This window comes from Sceloporus occidentalis, unplaced genomic scaffold (genome assembly GCF_023333645.1).
Source record: "Sceloporus occidentalis isolate IW3139 unplaced genomic scaffold, rSceOcc1.0.p SCAF_6, whole genome shotgun sequence".
Classification (NCBI taxonomy): Eukaryota; Metazoa; Chordata; class Lepidosauria; order Squamata; family Phrynosomatidae; genus Sceloporus; species Sceloporus occidentalis.
The window spans coordinates 14,167,605-14,178,798 of NW_028316986.1; the positions used below are offsets into that span (position 1 = coordinate 14,167,605).

Below are 11,194 nucleotides of genomic sequence, written 5' to 3' on the forward strand. Positions count from 1 at the left end.
CCCACAGGAAACAGGAAATCTCAGAAGCACCCCAAGTGCGCAGGACATGAATGAAGATGAAGTTTATAACAGAAAGTCTTTAATCTACATGAGAAGGATTACATCCAGCCAGTAAGGCCCTATCTGTACTAGTGGTAAGTCTGGGACCGGTCAAGAGCATCATGCTCTGGACAATGGTGGCTGCACAGACTGGGCCACACGCAGTGTGGTGGCAAAGCAATGTCTACATGGGTCAGCCAGGGTGACACCACGTTGTTATGGCTGGCCCATTCCCTCATCCTTAGCGCTGTGACTGTCATAACTGCAGGAGCTCCATGGGCAGGTCACCCAGCATCCTGCTGCTTCTCTGGAGGGTGGGTTCACCTATGTGACCAATGAGGTGAGAGGGCAGAGGGACATCCTGTTCATATGGTGTGAGAATTCAATATCCATGCTATCCTATTGGGGTCAATTAGGGACTTCATGGATACTTCGAGGCTGTCTCAGCACACCAATAGCTTGACAGTGATCATTTTATTAGTGTACATAATTGCAGAGGGATGGGGTGGATTCAATGTGTACACAAAAAGTTGAAAATCTAAGTGAGTTTGTCTTATATCTTTTGCACTGTATTGTAAGAAATGTACCATACAGAGAAAGTCAAGAAGATCACTTCTTTTTCCTTTCAAACTCCAGCTATACACTTATCTTGAAGACTGACTTGTATTAAACTTAACCAGTCCAAAGAATCCTGCCCAAGTGCCATTACAGTTTATTCCATTAGACACCTTACCACAGTGATCATCTGAAATTTATACTGAATGTTGCATTTCACAAGAAAAGTTACTTAATAAGTAAGTCAGAATTGAGATACTGGAAGCTATACTGGTGTTTCAGTACATTTAACACTTATATCTTGCTATGAGAAAAAAATGATATAGAACTAACGTCCACAGCTACCTCAGATATTGTGACAGGACTGAATGTGCCTCTAACCTCAAAGCATTTGCCTCTGTAAATCTATGGACCTGAACAGAAAAACATAAAGGTAAATATAGGCTGCTAACAATATTCTGCTTTTCCTTATCCCTATGATGATGATGATTATTATTAACTTTATATCTGCCTTTCCCCAAAGACTCTTCCGCTTCATCATGTGTCTTTATTTATACTGTAAATCTGTGGGTAGGACTTGTCAATTCCTTATCTCATACTGGGCATTGCTGGGATTTATTTTAGAAGACTGAGTACTACCAATAATTACTACTCCGAAGGCCTGTTCCTGCACTGAGGCAGTGGAATATAAATGCTATTATAATGAATACAAACAAATGATTACATTATATTAGGTGAATGTGTTTTTTTTAAATCAAATAATGTGTTGGATTTAATTGATCAGCAATGATGACGATTCTTAAGCCATTACAAATTCTTGAAAAGCATGATGGCTGCCCATAATGGACATGAGGAAAATTCATGGATATTCGTATGTTCTTGCCTTACCGTACAGATCGATCATCACTGCCAGTAACAACCAATGGTTTCTTGGGATGTACTGCCAGAGCCCACAGCTCGCCTTCACAGTGACCTTGCATTATTAGCATTGGTTTATCTCTTTCTCTCACAATCACCTCAAATATTTCACTGTCCTGTGTCCCTGCTAAAAGTCGATCTGCTTTCCAGCATACACTTCGGATAGACAAACCTGAGAAGGTGCAGAACAATCTTAGAACAACAATGAATACTTCCCATTCTTTTTATAGTGGACACTGTATTTTTAAGTCTCATTGTTTAAGTCTAATTTCAAGTGTCATTGTTTTCAAAAGCAATGAAATATTAAATTCACAGACTTGCCTGAATTATGCCTACTGTCCTTGAATGCCATCATTTGTAATTCAGTGTAATTATAAAAATGCAGGAATTAAAATACAAACAGAAACAGATATTAAGCAAAAATAATTATCACTAGACCTTGAAAAATGAGCAAATTTCCTAGCAAAACAATGGTTCATTGAGGTTCAGTCCCTTATACACATACCTGTAGGTAAGCATTAATGAACACTGTCAGATGTATCTCCAAGTCAATACACATAGGGACTGATGTAAGTATTCAAAGTTGTTAATTAGGGAGAATCCTAATATTTGAACTCAATTTTTGCTTGTTTGTTATCTACAAATTCAGTGACAAAGAGATTTTGAAACTAACCATATCTTTTAAAATGCAGCTGATTGGTTGGTTAACTGGCCCTTTGTAGTGATGTTAAAGAAGAAAGGAAGTTGCCTTCCTTTGCATTAGTCAATGTGGTCAGTACTATTTACTTAGCAGCTTTCCAACATTACAGCCAAAAGTCTTTCTTTTGCCATTTGCTACCAGATCATTTAATCTTGGATATGCCAGGATTTTAATGTGGGAGATGCCCTGCATGCAAATAATGCCCTTCACAAAGATTTAAACAACAGTATCACTTGCAAAGATCAATGCTATCCGTGGAGAGTACCCTTAGAGTGAATACAGGAAAAGTGTGTGTGTGTCTATTAGGTATCTAGCAGGCCACAGTATATAGATGGGTCTTATTTGGATAATATTTGAGATTTTTTTAAAAATTCCATATGCATTTTAAAGTTAATTTAGGAATGTGTGTGAGTGTGTGCGCGTGTGCGCCCTTCAAGTTGTCTGTTGATACCATGAATTTCTTAGGGTTGTCTTAGGCTAGGAATACTTAGAGGTGATTTTGCCAGTTCCTTCCTCTGAAATATAGCCTATAGCATCTGGTATTTGTTGGTGGTCTCCCATCAAATTACTAACCTGGGCTGACCCTGCTAAGCTTTCAAGATCAGATGAGAACTGGTCACACCTATTTACAATATACAGTCTTTCTGTTTTTCAGTTTAAATAGCAGTTGACGTTTTATATATACAAAGGCACAATTCATTGTTTCCTAAGAGCTATAATGAAAGTGTCTTTATCTGAGAGGGAAACAAATATCCATTTCTCTCTCTATGTGTGTTAGTGATCCAAAATGGCTACATTACCAAAACGCACACAGATGAGTGCTACACAACTGTTAATTCTCACTGAAAGTCCGTAGAATCTCTGCAATGGAAGCCAGTTCTAATTGGCCAATTAGAAATCAATGTTTTCAAAACGCTACATCCCTGCAGTTTCTTTTAAAGTGTTCTCTATATATTCAGAGCTCACCGATTGCATTAATTTGACCCCCTAATGAGTGATTTCCTTCTTTAGTAACAAGACTTAACTTTCGTACAGGAACGATATGCATTTTAGACACCTGCAGGAGGATAAATGATTTGCCTTTTGCAATAGCGCACCTGAGGCACATGACATTTATAAATAAATGATGGCACCCTATTCTGTTTATAATTCTGAAGAAAAGATCATGTTCTTACACACGTTGTGGTGATTTTCTCTTGACATTCTGAAAATTCCAAAATGCAGGTTAGCCTAGAACTACTGTAGCACAACCAAAAGATAATACATGAATTTGTGTACATTGTGAAATAAACTCTGCAATTAGCTAGTTACTGACAAATACACACAGAGGCAAGGAGAAAATACATACCCTTGCTCTTCCTTGAATGTCTTCTATCCTGTTCTTAAGAGATAAACACTAAATCTCGGGCAGATCCCAGATGGTGGAGCTGGGGGACTGTCGCTCCGATAGGAGGGCCCTGACATCTGGTGTCCCCTCAGGGAGCGATTTTGTCCCCTATGCTATTCAACATTTACATGAAGCCGCTGGGAGAGATCATCCGGAGACATGGGGCGCGGTGTTATCAGTACGCTGATGACACCCAGATAATTTTCTCTATGTCTCCGACTGATGCAGTAACTAAGGATGGCATCTCTCCTCTAGATGCCTGCTTGGCGTCGGTAATGGGCTGGATGAGGGAGAACAAACTCAGTGTGAATCCAGGGAAAATGGAAGTACTGGTGATAGGTTCCCCGGTTTCGGGTGGTGAGATCTGTCACCCGGTCCTGAATGGGGTCACGCTCCCCCTGAAGGACTCGGTGCGCAGCTTGGGAGTACTCCTTGATTCGTCACTCCAGCTAACTTCTCAGGTGGATGCGACGGTCAGGAGTGCTTGTTATCAGCTACGGCTGATACGCCAGCTGCGTCCCTACCTGGACCGAAAGGACCTTGAATCTGTTGTACATGCTTTGGTAACCTCTCGATTAGACTTCTGCAATGCGCTCTACATGGGGCAACCCTTGTACCAAACCCGGAAGCTGCAATTGGTGCAGAACATGGCAGCCAGACTGGTCGCTGGTAGTTCCAGGTCGGACCATATAACACCTATTTTAAAAGACCTTCATTGGCTGCCTATTTGCTTCCGAGCTCAATACAAGGTGTTGGTTTTGACCTATAAAGCCCTAAATGGCTTGGGCCCAGGGTACTTGGAGGACCGCCTCTCCCCATATAATCCGCCTCGCACACTCAGAACTTCCGGGACTAAATTGTTGGAGGTCCCTAGGTCCAACTTGATACGGACCTCACAGAGGGCTTTTACTACTGCTGCCCCTTCTCTCTGGAATAAGCTCCCTGCAGAGCTTCGCTCCGCCACCTCATTAGCTGTCTTTAAGAAACAGCTGAAAACATATATATTCCAGCTGGCCTTCCCACCTTAGATTGTCTGTTTATTTTCCTGCCCTCCTTTTCCCTTTCGACCCTGGACCGTTGTAAACTCCTTCTCTCTTTTCCTTGCCCCTGATATGTATATTTTATTGTTTTCCTGTTCCCGTTTTTGTAGTAATTTTTTAACTGTTATATTGTATTTTTATCTTGTATTGGAATGTTTTAAAAATTTTGTAAGCCGCCCTGATCATATCTATGGAAGGGCGGGGTAGAAATAAAATTTATTTATTTTTATTTTAAATGCACTTGGTTTCCCTCACCTAAAATTAATCATGGCAAACTTTGGCCTGGAGTGACTGGGGAGTTAGCAATTTTCTTTTCATGTTAAATGAAGGACTGATTTCTAGAGACTGGTAAACACCAATGTCATCTTAATTACTCTACTTGCTTTTGGTCATGAAGGGTCTTCAGACAAAGAGGTGGTGATCAGAACTTTCAAAGGAATGCTTCAAATCTAGCTGTACACAAGAAGATTTTATCTTTGCCCATCAAATAATGCTATCCTCACACTATGTGTAAACAAATCTCTCCAGTAGTAAATGTGGAATCAACTGAAGTTAACACAAAGCTAATTAAGGGACGAAACCAGCGGCTTTCCAGAGACTTGGGAGCATATTGTTTAGATGACACATGCCTCCAAGCTGTCAGGAAGCTGCCGTGAAGCTGCCCGCCTGACCACATGGTGGGCAGCTTTGCAGAGCTCCAGTGCCACAGCATTTATATGCCACATGCTACAGGAGCACCAGAAAGCTGGGGTGGCAGTGGAAAAACCAGCTTTTGGTTTCTGCAGCTTCTGTTTGGTCTGGAGAAAAGCCAGATTGGGGCTGTGGTTGCCACAGCCCTGATCTGGCAATCATCAAAGAAGTAGCATCAAGCCACTGCTTCAGGGCTGTCTGTTTCAGTCCTCGCTCATTCAATTTACTACAGAATAAATGTCTTAACATATTATGGAGTTTTTGAAATAGAAGTACAATGGGTAATTATATAGACTTTCCATGTGTTCAACGTAATTTAGCCCCAAGTGTGCACAGGATAGATTACAGACAGATTCATTATTCCTGGGAGGGCTCAAGAACAATAGCTATCTTAATATTTCTTAGAATTCAAAGACATAGGCTGTAAGTTTGGAAAACTGGTATGCAACATAATCTTGCAACACCTTTGAGACCTACTGAAAGAAAGAAGCTGGGAGCATGCCCTTTCATAGACTTGGCCTAATTCCTCAGATGCATGAGATGGTGAGTCCAGAGACAGATCTATATTAGCTGGTTGCTTCTAAGATTGTCCAATGAAATTCAAAACCTTGTGGGTATGGAAATGACATGACAGGTTAAGTTTTAACAATGGTCATTAGGGGACAAAAGCAAGAGGAAGGATGTTACCTAAAGCCAAGGAAGTAGATAACCATATGAATGAGTATTGGAAAGTAGTGTGGGAACCAGAGAGGAGATGTGAAGAGGTGGTCAAGGGTACCCTTGTGAGAATGAGGGTTTAGATAGCGTTGAAATGTATGTAAAGTGCCAGGAAACTACTGTCTCTGTTCAACTCACTGTTGATGGACTGGAATCTGTGGATACATTCCACTTTGGATACACTCCCATTTCTTTAAAAGAATTCCACAGCTTTTCTGATCTATACTCTCAAAGCCCTTGCTATAGTCAATAAAGTGCATGCTGATTTCTTTCTGGAATTCTTTGGCTTGCTCTGTTATCCATCATATGTTTGCAATATGGTCCCTAGTGCCTTTGCCTTTCCTGGACCCCACTTGGACATCTGGCAATTCTCCCTCTATAATTTGAAGAAGATGGAGAAGCTCTAGATCATGAACTGCTTATAAGAAAAATTAGAGTAAAACTAAAGAAGACCAAAATCACCTGAATAATATCTCAGAAGAATTCACTGACAATGTAAAAAATAGATTTGCACTATTAAATATAATTGACTGTGAACCTGAAGAACCGTGGACAGAAAGCAATGACATAATCAAGGAAGAATGCAGGAAAACAGTAACAGTGGCCAAAAAGAAAAAGAGGAAACAGTGGACGGCAGATTAAACACTTCAGGCAGTACAAGCCAGAAGAGAGGCAAAAGCAAAGGGAGATAGGAACAAAGCCAGAAACATAAACACAACAGTGCAATGTCAAGTGTGCAGAGCTAAGGAGAATTACTGTGATGACCAATGCAGAGAAATAGAAGACAACAACTAAAGGGGGAAATGAGAAATCGGTTCAAAAAAACTGAGATATCAAAGGTAAATTCAAATCAAGAGGAGGGTTGCTATATGGAGAAAATAAGAACACAATACAAAAACAAAGTGGAATAAAAAGACATTGGAAGAAATACACAGAAGAGTGTATAAATGAGATGAGAAAATGATTGATACATGGAACGAAGAAACGCATGAAGATGAACCCCGAATTCTAAAAAGCAAAGTGGCAGTGACAATAAGAGAAATTGCAAAAAATAAATCCCCAAGAACTGACCAATATCCCAGTTGAATTGGTACAATGCACTCAGACAGAAGCAATAATATGCCAAAAAATACGGAAAACAAAAAGATGGCCAACAGACTGAAAATGATCAAGACCTCCTTCCACTGATTACTCTTTGAGCACAGTTTTCCAACCAATTATGTATCCATCCAACGATGGGTACTAAAAATCCAACTGTGTTTCCATCTATTCCATATTACATTTCATTGCAGAAATAAACATTTTATTACCTTTGTATCCTTGCTCAGTCTCCCTGAGATCTATTTTAGTTATAGGCTTGAAATCCATGTCCCATAGCCGGATGCAGCCATCTCTACCACCAGTAGCAAAGCCTTCCTCACACGCATACATACTAAAAATTCCAGCCTGTGAATTATCAAACAATACATTCATATTTTCATCATAAAACATATTAGATCACAAACCTTTTTGCAGTGTGTTAAATATACTTTCCCCCAGGAAAATTCAAAACACTGACAAAATTTGATGGTTCTATCATATATCTGCTATGAGAACCAAAACCTTCCCAACAGTGGCAACATTGTGGTCCTTTTTTATTTGCTTTTTCTTTTTTGCAGAAAAGTACCATATGAATATTTAAATAAATAAACAAATGTGTGATCCATCAAGCCAAATACAAATCACTGCCAGCAGTAAATTGTGGCCTGCCAAAGGACACCAGGCAAGCAGCAAAAACAGGCATAATAGTCATATTATCCTGCTGTGTTCAGCTCTTGGAAAACATTTAACTGGTATCAGAGTCTATTCATTTGTTTTCTAAGTCTGCTACTACAGTGCCTGTGCTTTACATTGAAGAGGGTCTTCAACCAGCCCAGGCTCCCTGATCACTCTGTTTCTTTGATGTTTCCATTCATATGCTCATGTTTGTCACTTGCATATTTTCTACAACCAATGCGAAAGTATTTTGTAACAGGGCTCATGTTTCCTAAGGGAATTTTAATACTGAATTTCCTGAACAGCAACTTCCCCTGCTTTGATGTCATATTGAAACCCTTTTTTGAAACGAAGAGATATATAAATAAATGATGATGATGATATCAATTGATAGATTTTCAGTATGTCCATTACATGTATAATTCATCATTGGTCTTGTGATTGTATGTGCATTGAGCTCCACAAACAGATTGTCATTCATATATGAGGAAGAAGGAGCGATTAATAAAACCCACATATTCCATCATTCCCCACTAGCACAATTTTAACCAAATCGTGTCCTTTTCCATTGTGTTATGGGACATTTCCTCATTTTCTTCCCCACAATGTTATAATTTAGATCTCCTAGAATTTATCATTATTGAAAGAAATCCTCTTAAATAAGATAGGGTTTACTGAAATATGCAAAGACCTTTTAATGCTTGTCAAGATAATTTGAAAAACAGCAAAATCAGTGCCATAACTATAAAGACCAGCAGCTTCAGCAGCAATACAAGATGCTATTAAGTAATACTGCTAAGGATATAAAATCTTCTGGGTATCACAAGAATCAATTTAACTCCCTAAGAACTATTTAAGAGAACACAATCACATCAGTAACATTTTTTTTAAAAAAAGGCAAGCCTTGTTTTCATAACACAGCACCAAGAAGATAACTTACACCATGAGCACCTTGAATTGTTCGGACTAAGGTGAGCCCTTTCCAGACATAGATGTCTCCATTTAAAGCACCTGAGTATGTAACATCATCTTTTGCACAGGACAGACATAGGATAGTTTGCAGGTCTCCCGTTTTCCCAAATATTCCTCTCTTGGCTGTCAAGGCATTTCCACACAATGTCCAAAACTAGAAAATGACAAAAGAGTGTGTTTCATCACTGTAGCACTGATGATTAAAAGCAAGAATTGGCAAATATCTTCTTACAGGCCACAAACAGCCCCCAAATGCCCCTATCAGCCCCCAGGAAGCATAAGGGGCACTGTGTGACCAAAACGTGAAGGGTTTTTGTTTTAAATTAGGGTGGACAGTAGAGGCCACACTAGGGGTGAGAGCCCTCAAGCATCTTCTGGGGATCAAGAAGCTTTCCAATGTCTTACAGTTGCCCACCCAATTTAGGGCCATCTGGAATAATAATAATAATAATAATAATAATAATAATAATAATAATAATAATAATTTAATTTAATTTAATTTAATTTACATTTCCCGCTTCTCCCTTCAGATCAAAGCGGGATTACAGCAAGTAAAAACATCATAAAAATACATATATAATTTGGAATACATCAATCAAAGAAAAGAAAGTAAGAAAAAGGAAGAGTTGTTACACTTAACAGGTTATGAAATTAAGATGAATCATTTTCTAGCCAAAGGTAAAAATAAAAATGAAGATGGGTATAGCAATAGCACATTGAAATACACCAGAAAATTGTATCTGTTGGGGTTTGTTTCCAGGCCCCCTGTGGATAGCAAAATCCATGGCTATTCAAGACCCATTAAATAGAATGGCACAGTAAAATGGTGTCTCTTATATAATATGACAAAATCAAGGTTTGATTTTTGGTATTTATATTTTTTAAAATATTTTCAAGCCGTGGATGCTTGACTCCATGGGTAAAAAAAATCCAAGAATAAGAAGGATTTACTGTACTTTAAGTAATAAAACATTGGTCACAGCAGACCTTTTTCAATATGTTCCAACTTCTCCTATATGCAAGGGACAGCCAATTTTTTTTTTGCAAACCTGTGTTTACTTATTTATTTCTTTTGCAAATTTGGGGGATGTTTTAAAAAGTTAGTTCTGAGTTACTTGTCATTCTTCAAGTGTCAGCTCTTTTTCCTGAATCTATTGACAGAAGCTAAAATGTGGGTGGAAGTTGAATCTTGTGTCTAGGACTCATGAATACAAACGCACGCACATAAACATAGACGCACCATGTAGTCCAACAGCCTGTCATTTCAAATGCTGCAGATTGTGAGATTCATTTCAAACTACTGGTAATATGCTGCAGGGCATTTAAGCTTTTCTGAAATATTTTAAACAAAAAGAATACCATTTTTCTTTCAAATCAGCAAAACACAAGGCAAGAGAACAGAACTTAAAGCAGGGCAGGAAAAAACGTCTCTGTTGTTTGTATTTTACATGATCAAATTTATATTTAAAACAGCTTCAAATGACATCTAAAAATGGTAATGGTAAAGGTCATGTTTGAATGTAGCACTAAACCCTAGTTTAATGCTACAACAACAAGCCTCAGGCTTGTATAGATTTGACTAGGAAATAGGACATTAGTTCAAACAATGCTTCATCCAAACAAGGATGAGGGACACTCGGCTGAATGAAAGGGATCTAGAAGTCCAAGTAGACTACAAGTTGAACATGAGTCAACAGTGTGATGCAGCAGCTAAAAAGGCCAATGCGATTTTAGACTGCATCAATAAAAGTATAGTGTCTAGATCAAGAGAAGTAATAGTGTCACTGTATTCTGCTTTGGTCAGGCCCCACCTGGAATACAGTGTCCAGTCCTGGGCACCACAATTCAAAAAGGACATTGAGAAACTGGAGCATGTCCAAAGGCGGGCAACTAGGGTCTGGAAACCATGTCCTATGAGGAACGACTTAGGGAGATGGGGATGTTTAGCCTGGAGAAGAGAAGGTTAAGAGGTGATAAGATAGCCCTGTTTAAATATTTGAAGGGATGTCATATTCAGGAGGGAGCAAGCTTATTTTCTGCTGCTCCAGAGAACAGGACCCAGAACAATGGATGCAAACTACAGGAAAAGAGATTCCACCTCAACATTAGGAGGAACTTCCTGACAGTAAGGGCTGTTAGACAGTGGAACACTCTTCCTTGGAGTGTAGTGGAGTCTCCTTCCTTAGAGGTCTTTAAACAGAGGCTGGATGGCCATCTGTCAGGTATGCTTTGATTGAGAGTTCCTGCATGGCAGGGGGTTGGACTGGATGGCCCTTGTGGTCTCTTCCAACTCTACGATTCTGTGATTCTATGATTCTAAGCCATGATCAAATGGTAGCTTCTGGTCTTGCTTTGTTAGGATAACTACTTTTTTTTTTTTGCCTCAGTTCAAACAAAACAAGTAACTGTAGTTAGTTGGTG

The 11,194-nt window shown here is 39.2% G+C and overlaps 1 protein-coding gene across 4 annotated transcripts in view; it reads right to left on the reverse strand.

Moving 5' to 3' along the window:
- EML6 (EMAP like 6) overlaps positions 1 to 11,194 on the reverse strand; it is a 194,780-nt gene that overhangs the window by 104,127 nt on the left and 79,459 nt on the right. For all 4 annotated transcript variants that reach the window (XM_089528905.1, XM_089528907.1, XM_089528904.1 and 1 more), the window contains exons 5-7: positions 8,742 to 8,927; positions 7,357 to 7,492; positions 1,483 to 1,684 (exon numbers count right to left, since the gene is read on the reverse strand). In XM_089528905.1, the coding sequence (XP_089385031.1) occupies positions 1,483 to 1,684; positions 7,357 to 7,492; positions 8,742 to 8,927 (524 nt within the window). The remainder of the gene's footprint in view (positions 1 to 1,482; positions 1,685 to 7,356; positions 7,493 to 8,741; positions 8,928 to 11,194) is intronic.